The sequence below is a fragment of the Brienomyrus brachyistius genome, chromosome 3, assembly GCF_023856365.1.
Source record: "Brienomyrus brachyistius isolate T26 chromosome 3, BBRACH_0.4, whole genome shotgun sequence".
Lineage (NCBI taxonomy): Eukaryota > Metazoa > Chordata > Actinopteri > Osteoglossiformes > Mormyridae > Brienomyrus > Brienomyrus brachyistius.
Genome location: NC_064535.1, coordinates 20818590 through 20836980, shown reverse-complemented (window position 1 = coordinate 20836980; position 18391 = coordinate 20818590). Strand labels below are relative to the sequence as shown.

Sequence of the window (18391 nt, the reverse complement as noted above, 5' to 3'; positions counted from 1 at the left end):
AATTTTATTGACCAGAGTTCATCTCTGAGACCTCCTAAGAAGGAGGTCGTTATTTTTCATGTATGGAAAGTAGAATTGTTGTAGATATAAGCTGTGGCAGCATCTTCATAACCGACTTGCCGTTGCACAGACATAATAGGAAGATGATACAAAAGGGTCACACTGTGTTTGTAAAACCCTTATAAGTTGCCCACAGTCTCATATTTGGCGACATCGCTTATGAGTATCTGACTGGTTGATAAATTTCTGTAAAAACCCAGTACTGAAGTTCAATGGGTATCTCTTTGTTTTGGTGACCCCCCCACTAACTACGCAGTCCATGCTGGGACCTTTGATTCACTTGTTCCCTGTTTTAGTGGGGGGGGGGCAACAACATGGGAAACCTGTCATTTCCTGCATGGACCCCAGAGCCCCTGCCCCCTGAATGACCGTGATATTGTGAAATACTGGGATACGCCCCTGCTGAGCTCATCGCCGCGATCCTCCGATACGTGAAAAGCCCACCTTTGCAGGGTGTGACGCAGGGAAAGGACAGGAAATGGACAGACGCGTTAATCGAGAAAACTTTACAGAAAGCGTTTCCAGTCACACACTCGTCTAACGTTTTCTTTCCCTCTGCTTCTGTATTCGGAACGTTTCTAAGCGTTATAACAATTATACTATGGTACAAAGGTTTATAAAATAGCAGCACACTTACGTGACACATTACACCTATTGTAACGTTATTTGTATATAAGTATGAAACAAAATTGTAGCTTTTAGCAGCGCAAAAAAAAAAAAAAAACTTAAATTCAGGTCATAACACTCTTTTTTGGAAAACAGTATCGAACTGTATGAATGACCCCCCCAACCCCCCCCCCCCCCCCCCCCCCCCCGTGAAAAATACCAACAACAGTACAACTGTACCCACACTGTTCTGCTCACAAGTAATCGCTAAAACTCACCATCAGAGTACGTTTCAGTGTCGTGGTTGATTTTCAGGATTGGGGTTGAATTACAGTACATGGAATGACAGGCAGGAAATGACTTTCCTCAGGGTGCTAGGAACTTGGGCGACATGAGTTACCTGCCAAACAATGTCATTCTTACGGAAAAAAACAGACACTACAACTACACACTCGTATAAATGTAAGGAATGCATCCCCTCCCCCCCCCAACTATTCTGTTGTCCAATGCAAAGGACACGCCCTCTCCTGCTCTTCAAATCAAAAGAAGTTCTCATGAGCACGTTGAGGCGATTTCCGAACGACCGCAGACCAGTCCTCTCCGCTGGTGTGTCTACGACGGGGCCAGGCTGGCTCTAGTGCTAAGGTTAGGGGGATTTTACAAGAACCCGCATCGAAAGCCTTTCAAGCAGCATGTTTCTTCCCTAGACACCAGGCCAGGCAAACCCAACGCTGTCCCAGAGCAGAATGTCCACTGTGGTGTGTCAGCGCACGAGCAGGAGGCAGCACAACTCCGTGCGACTGACGTCCGTTGAAGCATAACAGCTTACACTTTTTAATTAATTAAAAAAAAAAAAAAAACTTGTGCAAAAACGAACACAGAACAAGCCTTAATGATTTTTTCCGTTTTTGTACATCACCCGAGTGACTTTACTATGTAGCAAAAACAAATTCAAGTAAAACAAACATTTAATGACTTAATAATAAAAAAAACAGAAAGCAACAAACGTAAAGAAAATTTTGCAGACCTTTTCTTTGTAAATGTATTGGCATATTTCTAGTTAATTTTTTTTTAAATAACATTAATATTAAGCAATCAGACCACCTTCTGTCTTATTTGGAATGGTTATCAATGGGACCCCCCTTACTCCCCTGCCCACCCCCACTACGGACATTTACGGTGAACATCAACATCCACAAGCTGCTGACTTTGGAAGAACACAGGGATCCAGCCCAATGGTACAACAACAATGAGACAGACGCCCATGAATCAGTCTACAGCTACTGCTGCATTGTGATAAGCGCACTCGTTCCCAGAGGAGTATGTTGCCATCACTGGGCTCGGAACGAGCAAAGCATCTAAGATGGTATGAGGATCCACAAGATGGTACGAAAGCAACAATCAATACATGACCGCTCTACCCCAAACTGCTCTCTCACGTCTGATCACGTGACTGACACGTCTGTAACTCCAGCGTGGCCATTTCTGGGATGGTAGCACATGTAATGTCCCTGTGCTCCTAAACCCCAACAAGCCCATAGTCCTCTAGCCTCCAGGACCTTTTCCCATGCTAAGCAGCTTGCTTTCGCCTTCCGGAGGCCTGACTGAATAAATGTTCTCCTGCCCAACTTGCCCAGTCAGTCCTTCTGCCCTGCCTCCTACCTGCCCTCACAGAGCCACACCTACCTCTCATACTATCTCATACTCACGTGCTAGCACCCCCTTGTGGGCACAGTCATCTCCATCACTCAGAATCGCCCAGTCTGTCCAAGTTAAAATCACTAAAATAACCAAATAATAAAATAAAATACAGGCTACTAAATACATGCCAGTATTGTTTGGTAACTTGGCAGTGAAGCAAAGCTGTACCCTATGATAAAACCTCCCTTTCCCTCCTCTCTATTAACCCCGACATGGCAGCTTCGCAGTGAGACCTGCCTAACTGTCCTCACTCCAACCCCCCCCCCCCTTTGTCTCTCTCACGAGTGGGACCAGCCCTCTCATTTTTCCAGGCTTTAAGGGACACACGTTCATCCTGGGGTGGCCATGTGTGACCCCCAGACACCCCCCCCATCTTCCTGTTTGACGTCAGACACACAGACACACTGAGCACACAGGCTGAAATGAGCATTTTACGGTTCCATAAGAAACCATAAACAAAATTAATCTACTCTAATAATAATAATAATAATAATAATAATAATAATAATAATAATAATTAATAGTAAATGACATTCTGCATTGCTTGCTTGCCGTTTCCTAACTGCGCAGTGAATGGTGACCCCCCCCCCCAATCCTACTCTTGGCGTGCTGCTCATTTTCCATAGACACATTTGTGGGGGTGCACACAGCCCCATCCACTGAACAGCCCCCTCCCCCGCCTTCCTTCGACAGGGAGGCTTAACCCACATACACAACGAAAAAAGAAAAAAAAACGCGAGATAAACCCCCCCCCCACTGCACGTAATACGCAAAGACTGAGTTTGCCCACTAAATTCAGAAGCTGTTTATCATATATAATCATCTTATCAAATATAGCTTATGCATATACAATAGAAATATGTATGAAAAATAGGGTTCCCTTATAAAAATTCGAGACACCATAGAGATTTTTTTTGTATAAATTTGTAATCGAAATATGTGTATTTGTATATAAAATAGCTTTTATTTTGTAATATATATATATATCTATATATATTTTATATATGGGAGCAGGTTTTTGTAAAACAAAACGGAAAACGGTTCCGTTGGGCTTGTTTTCTTTTTCTTCTTTGCTTTTTTCCTCTCTTTTTTTGTCTGAGTTTTTTCTGTCAGTCTGCCCTGCCAGTCGCCCCCTGCTGGCCTCACTGCAGGTTCACGTCCCTGACGTCCGTGGGCGTACTGGACTGGTCTTGCTCCTCCTGACCCTTCCGGGCGACACGGCCCTCCCGCAGGCTGCTCACCAGCACCCGCTCGATCTGCTCCTGGCACGACTTCAGGCAGTCCTGTAACACAGACCACAGGGCAGTGGTGAAGCCTAGCACTGGATTAGTGGTCATGGAAGGAGCTTAAGCATCTCGGGATCTTGTTCACAAGTGACGGTGAAAGGGAACAATGTCAGATTGACAGGAGGATTGATTTGGTGGCTGCGGTTTTGGGGGCCATGTCCCAGTCCTCACCACGATCTACATCCCAGTCCTCACCTACGGTCTACATCCCAATTCTCATTTACGGTCTACATACCAATCCTCATTTCTGGTCTACACCACAGTCTTGGTCTAAAGTCTACATCCCAGTCCTCACCTACGGTCCACATTGCAATCCTGACTTATGGTCTACATCCCAATTCTCACTTACGGTCTACATACCGATCCTCATTTCTGGTCTACACCCCAGTCTTGGTCTAAAGTCTACGTCCCAGTCCTCACCTACAGTCTACATTCAAATTCTCGTTTATCGTCTACATCCCAGTCCTCACCTACGGTCTACATCCCAATTCTTACCTACGGTCCCCCACAGGACGACCCTCAAAACAAAAGCGCTGCTGCTCCCTCAGATTGAGTGGAATCAGCGCAAAGGGCATCTCATAAGGGTGCCAGCTGGTGGGATCCCTGGTCATTCCTGCCACGTCACCTGCCTTTGCGGATGTCGCATCAGCGGAATGTGTAGTGGCTGGCTAGGAAGCATCACACGACCCCGCCCTCCAATCCGCCAACCGGCCAGCCGCCTGTCCTTTGGTCCGACACGGGCTGCAGGTGCCAGCCTATCGTAGCTGCCCAGTTATTGCCGCATGCCAGGCTAATGAGTATGCCAGGGCGGCAGCAGGATGTCCGTGCAGCCCCACTGAACCCCGTCAAAACATGGCCGGTCACCTTGACGACCGGGAAAACACAGGTATTACCAAAACTATGTTAATTATATCCATGACTTCTGGGACCATTAAGGGGGTGTTTTTAATGAGAAGGGCCTTTGCCCGAAGGGCCCCCACCTGACTGGGCCCCGTCAAGGTTAGGTTACAGCTTCAAAGGGCCACCAGGAGAAACAGAGAACCCCCCCAGAGTGCCCCCCCACCCCCTGCTACTTTACACATCCCAGTCTGCACCATTACAGAGGGTCCTGGGAAAGCAGAAACCATCTGGAGAGACCAAGACCCTGTGGGAAAATGCAGAGTCTGGGTACAAGAGGGAAAATAGGCGGGTGTGATGCAGTGATATTGGAAGGTGTGCCCCCTGGTGGAGACATGCCGAACTGCAGCAGCCAAGCTAAGACACAGACAAATAGGCTCCCTCCTCCCTTTTTCCTTTTCGCTCTCTCCCTCTCGCACTGCAGATCTAGATTAGAAGGCTGTAAGGTGTCGCTCCCCATGAGCCCCCACCCGAGTTAAAGAGAGGCTTGTGGAGTGGTGAGCATTCTTTTGGAATTCACAGCTAATTTGAGCCTTTATTATGACTGCTGTGGCAAGATGAGAGCAGTGTGGTGGAAAGCAGACCACACGGGGTCCGCAGACCGCCGGGACTGGAGACCGAGCCAGCAAAGCTATAGCTATACGTTTACATGTGGAATAATACTCACCAGCTGCCAGTGCCTGGCATAACTGTGAGCAAGTGAGAAAAAACAGTGTGTCCAGAGCACATGGAATCCGCATTAAACGCCCCCCCCCCTCTCCCAGGTCCGAAAACGTGAGTAGCTCGTCGGTAATGTGCCATGAGACGGTCTCTGAAACGCCAGTCCGTCTGTGAATCCACGCATTTCCCATGCAGGATGTGGTCCCCCCCCCCCCACCATGCCCGACCGGCATCATCATGTCGCCCCTGCTGAGACCTGCTCTATTAGTCACGCGAAAATAAAATTCCTCAGAGAAAATTAACCAGGACATCGAACTCGTAAAGGAACTGGCTGCGTGCTACCGCAAAAATGCAGATATCTTCAAAACAGCCCCCCCTCCCCCAAACCAAAGCCTGTCCACCCCCCCACACACACACAGTCCCTGACAGAAATAATGCATGCCCCTTTAAGGGCTCAATGCCCTGGCTATGGTGTGGATGTCCACTAAGCTGGTGTCCAGTGGGTATTGGTGCCATACACTCCACAGCCCCTTCATATTGCTCTGGGGGTGTTATTTAAAAAGGGGCGTGGCTACAGATGTCCTCCCTCCCCCCACTCTACAAGCCACATAGGGGATTCATCTTCGAGGAGCAGTAAGACGGACATCACGGCACGCACTGTCCCTGAGCTGGGGGGGTAGACATAATAAGACCATCTAAGAAGGAAAAAAAGGATTCCGGATGATTCCGTGTGTCATCCCCAGTGACGCCCCAACCTTACAGTGATTTTCCTTCGCTGTCGGCAGTATGGATGCCAGATGCCAGAGTCACCGACTTAAATGAAATCTTCTGTGAAAGCCGTCAGAAAGGGAACATGTGTCACCATGCAAATTTACTGACCTTCATGGCGGGCAAAAGGACAGCAGGTACGGCTGTGGGGTTCAAATTTGGCCTCGGTCTTTGTGCTAGTTGGTTTTCTCTCCGCGAGGAATCGTTTCGGTTACTGTGTTCCTCCGTTCAGAAGATTTCTGACCGTTTGTTAAGAGGCACCGTTGCAGCGTACAATTTGTGACCTGGTCGTTGGAAGTTCGTGGGGTCGAGTCCCTAGAAGGACCTCTGTAATAGCGGCTCCAGTTACAGTACTGAAGGTGCTCAAATTGAATTAAAGGAAAACCTATCCCTCGATGTGAACTGAGAGTGCGCCCTCCCTCCCAAACAAACAGGCGGGATTGTGGGAAGGTGTAGGACATTCTCTGAGGTGAGCTTGGCGACCTCCGCGATCATGTTTAGGTTTGGTGGTTTAATGGGACTTGCATACAGACGTTCCTGCCCAGGTCTCACGCCGATGTCCTGTCCTGCCCGGGAACTGGCCGCTGGGCTCGAGACCACTCCGACCGCGACAGACCCCGGGCGGTGGCCACAGTCCACGAGACTGTGGAAGTCTGGCTTTGAGACTTTATGCTGCTCCCGGCTGCATGTGCAGGGTGGGACGAACAGAACTTTCCAGACTGAGATGAACCTGCCCCGTTCATCATCTCTAAAGTTACCCAGCAGTCCAAGAACTGTCCAAAAATCTACCCCAGACCTGTGCAATTAATAAAGGTGCCCATTGCGTTTGGGCAGGAAGTTCTGAGCGAGCATACAGGAAGGTGGATGTGGGTCACCGACAGCCCACGGTCCACTTCTCTCTAGTTACTCACCACTTCCGTGTTGGTGATCTTAGCTAGCTGGTCCGTCAGGTTGTCCCCCCGCAGGGCCTGGTCCACGCTGTCCAGCTGCAGCCCGCAGATGGCAGCAGCGACGCTGCCCGTGGCGATCATGGACGGAGGGTAGAGGGCGAAGTTAAACTCTGAGGGTAACAAGCACAGTGATGCCGGTGAGCATTGAACTGGACATACTCCTTTAAGGAACTTTAAAAATGTGCCTCCATATTAATTCACTTTTATGGGCAATAGGGGGCGATACCTGTATGATAAGACTATGAATTGGTATTTACTGCATCACTCATTCTGTTGAATGAGGATGACGAGGGTCAGCACCATGCCCTCCCCGCTGTACCCTGCCACACGCCCATGTCGTCACCCCTGGTCCAGGCCCCCTCTCTTCCCCCCTCCCTGTAAATCTCAAGCTCCCTGAAAAGGACCCCCCCCCCCCCCCGCCAGCGCTGGAAAGCTTCGGAACAAAGAGGCACAGTGATCCTGCCAGCGCCCAGCGCTGTAGGTCTGCTTTGCACGTGTGGCCGGCGGGCGTGCGCCTGAAAGCCCCCCCCATCCCCCCCCTCCCCCCGACAGTGCAAATGCAGCGGGACAGCTTGCGGACGGGTCTGGAACCTGACCTGCTGTCAGCCTCGCTCCCCCCCCCCCCCCCCCGCCCCTGTCCCCCAGAGGGGCTCTGAAAAGCCCGCATGCTGGACCTCCATTGCCTGCGACAGGCAGACTTCCTGCCCCCCCCGTGATAATTGAGTGCGGCGGGCATCCGTGAAGCGTATCTCCGTCTGTTGGGGGTCTCGTCCCGTGCGTGATGCCGGGAGACATGTAGCGACAGCTCTCTGCTGACACGAGGGGGAGGGCCAGCGGGGGGCTAGGGAGGGGGGCGTGGCTTATCCTATCCTATCCTATCCTATCCACACCTCGTCCTCTCCTCTGTGGCCAGCTGCTGATGACCTGCCCCCCCTTAAATAAAAGTGCCCTCCCCCACCCCCACAGGCATTCCTCTGTTCCCGGGCCCCTGAGGGCCTAAAGACGGCATCATGGGCTCCCAGCTGCCACATTAACATATCGCCATATTCAATTGCAAAGCAAACTCTGGGCAGTGATTCTAAGAGAGCCCCCCCCCCCCTTTTTTCCTGGGGAAGTGGTAGCGGCGGGGGGGGAATCTGAGCAGCCGCTTCTTTGATAGCGCTTGACGCTGCCCTTCAGGGGCCTTTTGACATTCGCAGGGCTCCCTCATCATGCAGCCCTGCTCCCATAAATAAACGGGGTCATTATTCCCCCCCGCCGGAGCAGACGGGGCAGCAGGCAAGCGGCTCGGGGTCCCCGGGGGGGGGCGCGCCCCCCAGCATGTGGGTGCGGGAAGCTCACACCAGATTGCCACAATGCCCCCCGAAGATGAGGCCAGGAAAAATCCCAGCACTGGCATTCTGCCCCCCCACCCCATGCCCTGCTTGCTCCTGGATGGTGGGTAATATCTGCGAATATTCTGCATGTCAAAACCTCAGGTCCATTAGACCCAGAAGGCTGAAATAGGTCCAGGAACTCTGCCGAACCTGCTGATCAACTGGCCACGTGGGTCCCACCGGGAGTGGGGAGGTGAAGCTCATTTGCGGACAAAGAGAACTTCAGCCTGGGGCCTGCCGTCCACGCAGCAAAACATCAGCATCTCGAATGCTACCTTCAGAGAAAGAGCATGCACCCACCGGGGGGGAGTTGAGGCCGTGCTGGCTTCTGGGCTGTGGTACCGTGGGTGAGTGGGCATCTGGATGAGCTAACGTGGGGGGGTGGGTGGGCGATTTGGCGCCACGCCGTTCTGCCGTACAGTTGCACAAAAGCCAGACGGCCGCCTGCCTACCCCTCACGTACAATCCATCTGGCCATCTCCCAGAGCTCTAGGAGGGGGCAGCGCTTGAGTGACAACATGCCGGTTGTGGGAGAATGAGAGTGACAATGTGATGTAAACACCTCAGGGACATGCCCCCCCCCCCCAACCCAAACACCAGCTGTAACGGAGTCTGCGTCACACGGTAACAGGACCCAGCGCCAACCTCCAAAACCCTGAATGTTTACTCCCACCGGGCTCACACTCGGAAACGACTGTGGGTCCAGAGAGCGAGCCGGACGGAGCAGCCTGGGCCTCATGGGGGGGGGGCATGTTGGAGCAGCCAGATAGCGAGTGGCAGACACGGAGCGGGGGACGAGACCAGCGGAGAGGAAGAAACAGAAATTAGAATCCCCTCTGTAAATAAACAAACCCCATGTTGGGTGCCCTCCCACGCTGGCCCAGCTGCATCTGAGTCACGGCGACCCCCCCAGCCCTCCCCACACACAAATGCCAGCCTCCTGTGTGAGTGTGACTCCCCCCACTCTCCCAGGCCATTTCTCTGGAATATTCTCAAGCGTACCGCTCAGGAGCAGTACTGGATACTGGTGGAATTCACCAAAAAATCCAGAAAATGTAAAACCTCTCAGGGCTGATCTCCAAGCCCCCCCCCCCCGGTTGCACCTCCCATCAGCTGAAATTCCTCCCGCTGCTGCACACAGGTGTGGCCCAGTAGCAGGACTGAGATTTCCGGAAACCTCCATCAGAACATCCCCCAACCCCCCCTTAGGTTACCCCAGGTACCATCGGGGTACAACCCATGAACCCATTTATGTTTGGACAGGTTGGATGTGACTGGTCAGACAGACAGGCCAGGAGACCCCCCCCCCCACTCCCTCCAAGGACTGTTGGCCAAGGGGGAGGGGGGGGCTTGCAGTACTCTCCCTTAACAGACTTCTTTGTCTTCCATTATTCCTCTGCATATGAAATGCTTGTTTCTGTGCCCCCCCCCCATTCTCACAGCCCTGAAAGCCTTATCCATGTTAGCAATTAATGCGAACTGTCCTGCGGCACATGCCCAGAGCTCCACCAATAAAACTGCTTCATCGATGGAGTGCCATTAACAGCCATTAACAGCCCAACTCCAAGTCGGCAAAGAAATGTCCGAAAAATTCCAGTTTATCTATTAATGGATACAACATAGTAGTGTTGTAGTCAAGACCGGCTAAACCAAGACCAAGACATTCCCGAGACTGGAGGGTATCAAGACCAAGACACTGCCGAGACTTGAGGGGACCAAGACCAAGACCGAAAACGGACTAGGGCTAGAATCGACATCACATTACTCAGATCAACTGTAGAGATAAAAGGCATATGAGGCATGCTATATAAGGCATTCTCGAAACCGGTCTTGGTCTCAGTCCATGCCGACACCCAGCTCCGGGGGGGGGGGTCAGTGACGCCAAGCGTAACAACGGAGCACCACACACATCCTTTCTTTCCGGTGATATACACTGCACGTGGTCATTTATCTCACTGCGGTTATAATATGTGGTGTTTACTGAATGACCCGCAAAAACCAGTCAACTGAAATTGCCATAGCGACGGTTTCTAAGAAGTCCACTTTCGTGGGATGGATTGTGCAACTAGGTCCAAGATGTTGATGCGAGACAGCTGCAGCCGTTGCACTCGGTCATGAAATATTTATTACGCAAAATTACTAAATACCAGCATACATATTAAGGGAGCAGGAGTGGCACCAGGCAGATGAGCCAGGCCTTGGTCTCAGATCATCCTCGGGTTTCCCAAGTGCTCCCATTACCAACTAGCATAGTTTGAGCCATTCAGTTGCATGGATCCAACTATGTAACATAGTTAGTGACTATGCTTTTGGGAAATGCTCCCCTTTATGGTTATAAATGTGGCAGTGTTGTTATTTTCTGCACACGACTATGGCGACGGAATCAGAGTGCCGGTGTATTATAACTGGAGACAGAGAGGCCAGTGTTTGAGCAGGAACTGGCACAGTCTATGTACCAGCAAGACCAGTGGCTGAGGTATGGGTGTGAGGCATAACTGGGTCTGTTCTTCTTTAATGCAAGACGATATTGTTCTCTGCAATATCAGCGAGGATGAAGATCATGATGAAGAGCCTCACCTGTGGCACACAGGGCGATGAACGTCTGGGCATGCTTGCGGACCAGCGCCAGCTTGTCCTTGGGCAATGGAAGCTTCCGGACGATGTGTTCGATGAAGTCATTGGGGGTGACTGCTGCCAGGTTCCACTTCAACTTCCCGAGGACTACCAGCTCCCATTCCTGAAGGGGGGGGGGGGGGGTCAGGCACAGATAGGGAGGGTGAGAGGGGCTCTTGAAACTGCAGGCCGATGCTGCTCACATCCTACAAGCATCTCAAGAGCAGCAACATCACCTGGATACTCCAGCCAAACCTCTATGCTATGTGGCACTGGATGAGAAGGACAGTCAGGTGACCAGCAGTGGTGTGCTGTTAAATAACACCTGCTCACTGTTCTCTGGAATTCTCTGAGTATTGCTGTATGTTTTAGAATGTTCTGTGTAGGAATTTGGACACAAGCTGTAACCCTCATAAAGTCCAAACTTTCCCACCCTCAACCCTTACATCTTGGTTTCTTTCCACTCTTTTGTGTTTTCATACTGTGTCCTATGAGGCTGCTCCCTGAGAAGGACACCGGCTCCCCCAAATAAAGATCGTCTCTTCTTCTCAGCCCCATCCCTCGCGATTTTCCCCATTGGCCCAACCGGACACATGCGCAGTCGTCGCTCTTGCGGCTGTAGTCACGTTAACTTGTTCTTGTTTCCACGTCTGTGGTCACATTCTCCCTGTTCATGTCCTGATGATGCTAGTCTGCGTGAGACTGGCTTTACCTCATTCCTGTGTTTATGCTTGTGGCCCGCTAGCATCCAGGCTTGTGATCATGGTACCCTCCTGTTAGCGGCAAATTTGCCCCCACTTATAAACAACCGCTTTGTATCCGGAACAAACTGTGCCCCCCCCCGCCCCCTCCATTCCTCGCATCTGCAGGGGAAACCCAATGAGTTCCTCTGGTATTTGGGACTTCCCTCAGGAGGTCACCTTTCAGAACTCGGAGGCCGTCAGATATCCCACAATTATTCAGCAACTAGCAATTAGTAATCAGTTACTTTAGTCATCGCAGTCATTTATTTACTCGAATGCTTTTAAATTAACCTGAAGCAGACTTTGATACTAATGCCAAGATCATGACCATATCAGAACATCCTCTCAGTCATAACAGCCACACAAAGGGATCCATGCATTCTTTACTCAATCCACTGTGAGGAAGTATAGCCATCATTTTACATGAAGACCCTAAAATGCCTTTGCATGGGTCTGACCACAGATGAACACATCCACAAAGCATGAATCCAGAGCCCATGCGCAATCCGTCGATCCGTAAACATGACTGGTCATCACGTGTGTCTCAGCTGACTTGTGATCTGCGCTCATCTCACACTGGTGCCTGAAGTTATCTCACTTTTGTTGCCCCTGGAGTCTGTGCTACCAGTGACACAGCTACTGGACAGTGCTTGGTGCGTTTTGGCAAGCGACTCAAGTGAGACGTGCCGCTCTAGATGCTTGTGACTCGGACAGGAATGCCGAGCATCCTGGTCAGCGATCAGCCAGGGTGAGCAGTGTGCAACTCACTGGGTTAGGATGCTGTATCTGTGACTGGAAGGTCACTGGCTCCAATCCCAGGGTCGGTAGAGTGATCTCACCGTTGAGCTCTTGAGCAAGACCCTTAAACCCCAACTGCTCCAGGGTCTGCCTGACCCTGCTTGCTCAAATCGGTGTCAAGCATCTAGAGGAATGGGGGGACTTTTGCTGCGGCAGTGCTGTGGATTCTGCTGATTCTCAATCTGTGTTACGTATGGTGAGCCTTTCCCACCCCCAATCTGTAGATAGTGCTATACGGGACGGGAGAGTGGCCCTCTGTGCTTAATGAAGATAGGTGCGATGACACGCTACCCTTGTCAGTTAGGATGGGATGCCACAGTGTGGCCACCCACCACACCTCGTGTTCGTCCTTTTGGGGGGTTGGGGAGGGACAAGACATGAAAGTGGGAAATGAAACGAGGGCAGAAACTTGTAACGACAAATGATAAATGATTTTCTGGAAAAGAAACCACGATGAAGGCGTGAATCGGCCCTGCCATGTGCCTGCAGGCGACTGCTCCGCTGCTCAGCGTCTCTCTGCTCGTAATTTTCCTCTGCCATCTGAAGCACTACCTTCTTAAAGTCACCAGCCGTCTGCCATCTGCTAGTAGAGCATTTAAAGCTCGGCTCAGGGAACATAAGCACACTGTTTTGCTATATAATACCTGCATTACCCCGGTGAATATGGGCAGTGCGGAAGACTTTCCTATGATTACCATCGAGTCACACTCTAAATGAAACCTCTCTCTATCTGACTAAGGTTACATCTCTCTCAGCCTGCCTTATTCTCTCTCTCTCTCTCTCTCTCTCTCTCTCTCACGTCTCCAGCACAGAACTCCCACAGATTGAGCCTCAGGTTGTACTGCCAGCTTCTGCCACACCGGGGGCTACGGAGAACCCTTCAAACAAGCGGCCGTCTTGTAAATCATGTACAGTAGAGGCAGGCACATCTTTTCAAGTCATGCAACTCCTTCGGGGGGGGGGGAGGGGGGCAATAATCACATTCTTTCATCGCTGTCGGTGGTTTTTACAAGAATTTGTCACCAGAAAAAGGGGGGAGTGCAGCAGATATGACTTGCTCAGCTGATTGCCCATTTCCTTTTCTCAATCGACTGACCAAAAGAGGCACCATGAAAAACAGCGATGTGAACACCCAGATTATGAAACCACCCCAGGCCCAGGGACAGCCCCTCCTGTGACTCTCAGTTACAGTTTTATGCTGATCGCATGGGGTTTTGGGGGGGGGGGGGGATTCAGACCTTGGCCAGCTGCCGACAGGCAAAGTTTAAACAGATCCTAAAATTAAAGTCCCTCATGAATGAAGATATACTGGGATGGCTAGGTGGGCTTCTGAGGAAGTGGGGGGTGGGTCCATTGAATTGCCAGCTTGCAGTACAGCTGCCTGGGGTAAAACCCCATCCATCACCCCCTCCCCAAACCCACAATGATTGGTGTTAATCGTCGCTTCCACATTTGTCACACGCAAAAAAAAAACCCTTAAGAGAGTCAGGTAAATGCAGCACGAATGAAACAATGGAAAAGCCCTTTCTGCAGACATTATACACCATCACCCATCATGTAGGGAATGAAGCTGTGGATTCTACTGTCTGAACTGCAGTTTTCATGCATCTACATGGGGGTGGAGGGACTCATGAGGAACTAAGCAGGTGTCCACTCTATGGCCAATAGCTAAAGATCAATAACCATTACATTACTGGAGAGAAACATACGACATCTCAAACTAGCTGTGGCAACAGGAACATCCACTTATTTTTGCTGCCCTTTGTTAAGGGTGACAAGTAACTTAATATATACGAGTCTTCAACAGGTACAGGAGAATTCACAACTCTGAACTAACTTTAAGGGGGCGACTGCTACTTTAAGACTTTAGATAATTCATATATATTCATATAATTCATATTAGCCAAAGAAACACTGATTTATCTAATATCAAGATAGTACATATATTATTATTATTATTATTTAATTGCATGGATATCTTTACCTTCACACCCCAGAACCATTGTCTGAAAGACACCTCACTGCCGCCTCAAATATCTACCCCTAGGTGGCAATAGAGACTGTTTTAACAAAGAATGACTCACGGGATAGGATTCCTATTGACTGTGTGCAATGTCTCAGGCATGTTGCATGCTAATAATGTACTTCAATTCTTAAATGATAATTTACTGTGCGTTACTTAAGCAGTATACCGATGCACAGAACAGACAAAGCTCCATATACCAGTCTTACAAAATAAATAATAATTATCCTGAAACAGCTTGGAACACGATATCACGATATGTTGCTCTGCATTACCATCCATGTATATTAATTTAAAAGGATATATAAACTATCAATCCTGCTCTTATACACACACACACACACACACACATATATATATATATATATATATATATATATATATATATATATATATATATATATATGTGTGTGTGTGTGTGTGTATGTATGTATGTATGTATGTGTGTGTGTGTGTGTGTATATATATATATATCTCGTACCATTATTCTATCTACCTCGTTTTGTTCCCGCAGAAACGGCTGTTTCTTACCAGGAGCTCTTGCGTTTTGATGGAATTATCAGTGTAGATGCACAGTTTTTCTGCGGTTAATGGACGCGTCTCTTTTAATTTTGACGCAAGGAACATGCACACAGCTCCCAGCAGCTGCAGATGACACTTTCTCGTCGCCTGCACGGATAAATATCTGTCCAAGTAGTTCATCGCCAAAGGAAAGACTTCCTCTTCGCACTTCTGCTCTTCGCAAACCTGCGGAGAGGCATCAGTGCATTAAATGAAATGCAAAGTGGCACGTTCCGCCTCGACAGGATTTGTTAAAGGGTTAAACACACATGAACCATATACCTATTCAAAGATTTCAAAGCTTTTATTAAAACACCAAAGAAAAAGGTGAAAGAAACGAAGTTGCTGGCATACTATAAAAACCGCAACATGTAGCCTCTGAACTTGCTCTATCCAGCCTAATATAATTTAGTTTCCAAAAGATTTTTTGAGCTAGAAATCTTATCAAACACAATATGTCAAAAGACTCGCATTCCATCAGTTGATTCACTAGGAACCGAATTCAAGTCACAATCACCCAGCCAAAAAAACAGGCAGTACAGTAATGGAACCTTTCTTAATCCGTCATTTTTTCATAAAATATTCTAAAATATTAAAAAATTATCTAGGGGCAAGATTTTTACCTTAAAATGTTCTTCAGACATTTTAACATCATTCCCGACAATTGATACAAATGTAAACCTAGGTTTTACGTAAAAAATACACAAATTAAAAGTGAATGGTTATCTGTTTCAGACGACTACGTCACCTCCGATCGAAAATAAATTATTTTGAAAAATTATTTTCAGTCTCACGAAGAATTCAAGTGAACAATTTAAACATGAAAATAAAGCTTAAATTGTCTACTTTATTTTCCGACAGGAAATGTCAAAGGGGGTTTTAATTAAAGAATTTAATTCTTTGGAGACCGATTCGTGCACAGAAAGTGGGAAGAGCACTTCGGCCCTGTCTCTTCCGTGAACGGTCACTTTGTAAAATAATCTGTGAGACACATGTTACGTTTCCAGAGTCCAGTTTAACTAGGTTTTGTTGTATAAATGCCATTTTGTTCAAAACTGACTCTTAGAATGCCTGTTAAGACGTTTTAAGAGACCATTTAGTCTGACTACAATCACTACCACAGCCTAACTAGGAAGCCAACATGGCGTTAGGATTAGCCTACATTATAGAATGGAGGTGCCGCATACGTGTGCATGGACATTATATTTCACAATTAAATCTCTTTTTTGCAAGGTAGCAGTTGTTTAAAAAAGCACACACCATTTACTTGAACGATTCTCGCCATCTTCACGTTATCTGAGACACAAGCATGACTTCCGAAATCTTCTGAAATAATTACTACAGAAACACGACATCGGCAACGTGTAGTTGCGATCTGGCTGAAAGGCATACGGTTTTTGCACGAGGTATAATAAGTCTACCCGAACGAGCGAGAAAAGTTATTTTATAATGCTTTAAAGGAAAGGAAAGTACGCAAAGCAAGTATTTAAAAGTATTATCGATACAAACCTCCAGCATCCAAGTTGCAACCATCCGCCTCATATATGGCTGAATGTCCCTCTGTACGCATTTAAAATACGAGTATTGGGGTATAAACTTTTCCTCAATGGTTAACAGGCTCTGTAAAACCCTGTCATCGTAAAGAAGGTTCGGGTCGGGACTGGCTCTTATGATATTGTCCACCTCGAGGCAAAGAAGTTCCATGTTTGTCTCGGTTATTTCCTTGTCAAATACAATCAGCCTTGAAGTATATAACAACAACTGGAAAAAGAATACGAAAGCTGGAAGCGCAGTCTTTTTAGAACCATAAGTGAGACTGCAGGGCTATCCAAGGTAGTCCTGCCTCCCCTTCTGAACTTTCCTCTGCGCTCTCGGACTTCATATGAGGTCCCCGAGCAAGTGACGTAAGCCGCTAACAGAGCGGAGCTTATTATGCAGCACAGTTTGCCAAACACCGCGCGCACACATCGGACGTCTCGCGACCCCAATTCATATTCGTCCATATTATGATTTAGTGCATTAATGCAGACCCAGAATACCGTACGTCCTGTGCAACTACGAATTTTTGCGTGTATAAATATTACTTTTAACTGCGACCACCCTCAGGCACCCCCCCCCACACACACGCGCGCGCGCACACACAGATACAGCTTTAGAATTCCCCTCGAGCACATGCGTACATATACGAAATTGGAGTAAAGCTATGTATTCTCTGGGAACAATCTGGATTACAGTATAATTTAACGAAAGAGTCATAAAGGAATCACATACACGCTGCCATGTGCACGATTTGGGCTTATTGCACCGAAAACACTGGACTTCTGAATTTCAAGGTTTATATGTATGTCTGTTTGAAGTGGGGGTGGGGATTTCGTTACACTGACTTAAAGTTATGGAATGGTGGAAGCGTAAAAACTGGTTTCAAGTACGCACATATCTGATGATACCACGTTTTTTTCATCAACTCTATTCTCCATTAAGCTCACTTGTGACATCATAAGGCATCTGCTGATTAAAGGACATTCTGACGTGACCATACTATGCATTGCCCGCTTAAGTTCTTGCTTAGTTTTTTACCACCCCCAGTACAAAGAGGTCTAACCAAACCTATGTTTTATATAGCAACCTGCGGTCAGAGGAACATCGTTTTCTAGAATATGCAGCTCCGAGAAAATTCTCAGATACTCGTCTGCGTTAGTAAGAGAACGTGCGTTTAAAACTTACAGCTGAAAGTTTGTAGTATTTTGGACTGGATGCAATCTCAATCATCAGAAAGTATCAGAGAAGTACCAAGCCTTTCAACGTTACCACAGCAGTCCATGAGTGTGTTCTCCAAAGCGTCAAAAACGTAAACGCCTACATAAATAACAATATCTCATTAAAATGTGCTAACACCAATTACACATAGGCCTACTTAAAAGTAGAACGCTTAAATGCCAAACGTAGTGCACGCGCAATGTCATGCACAGTATTTTAATTATCGATTAACATGTTTGTCAAACAAATAGTGTATATAGTCAGGTCCCTGTCAGTTCACAAGCAGTCTGTCCTGCTTGAAGTGCAAAGACCACGATGCACGGTAAGAGCTGTCGCCTGCCACCAACACGAGTGACCGAACCTTTCCGCAACTTCTGACACGAGTGTAAAACGTCGCTTTGCAACGATTTTTTTTTCTAGATAGTTTCCTTCCCCTGGCAGCCAATACATCTGCTATGCACTGCTGAGGCCAATGGAGTCCATGCTGATTGTTACTGGGCAGATTTCCCTGCAGCGTCTCTCCAAGCTGTTACTCCTGAACGGCAGGACGCCCCCCTCTCCGCCAATCAATAAACTCCAAAGATATTAAATA

The 18391-nt window shown here is 48.3% G+C and overlaps 1 protein-coding gene across 1 annotated transcript; it reads right to left on the bottom strand.

Annotated features, from left to right (window-relative positions):
- Window positions 1-876: 876 nt before the first annotated feature.
- LOC125738946 (G1/S-specific cyclin-D2-like) lies at window positions 877-16948 on the bottom strand. Its single transcript, XM_049008495.1, has 5 exons — window positions 16552-16948; window positions 15013-15228; window positions 10882-11041; window positions 6890-7038; window positions 877-3650 (listed from the first exon to the last, which is right to left on the bottom strand). The coding sequence occupies exons 1-5, from the start codon at window positions 16744-16746 to the stop codon at window positions 3510-3512; spliced, it is 861 nt and encodes a 286-aa protein (XP_048864452.1). The 5' UTR covers window positions 16747-16948; the 3' UTR covers window positions 877-3509.
- Window positions 16949-18391: the final 1443 nt, after the last annotated feature.

Bases quoted from the DNA above. Each gene is read 5' to 3' on its own strand.
- LOC125738946 (XM_049008495.1), bottom strand. From the start codon at position 16,746: ATGGAACTTCTTTGCCTCGAGGTGGACAATATCATAAGAGCCAGTCCC. The intron at 7,039-10,881 runs GTGAGGCTCTTC...TGTTACCCTCAG, and splicing joins CATCGCCCTGTGTGCCACAG to AGTTTAACTTCGCCCTCTAC. The intron at 3,651-6,889 runs GTGAGTAACTAG...TCTGTGTTACAG, and splicing joins AGATCACCAACACGGAAGTG to GACTGCCTGAAGTCGTGCCA.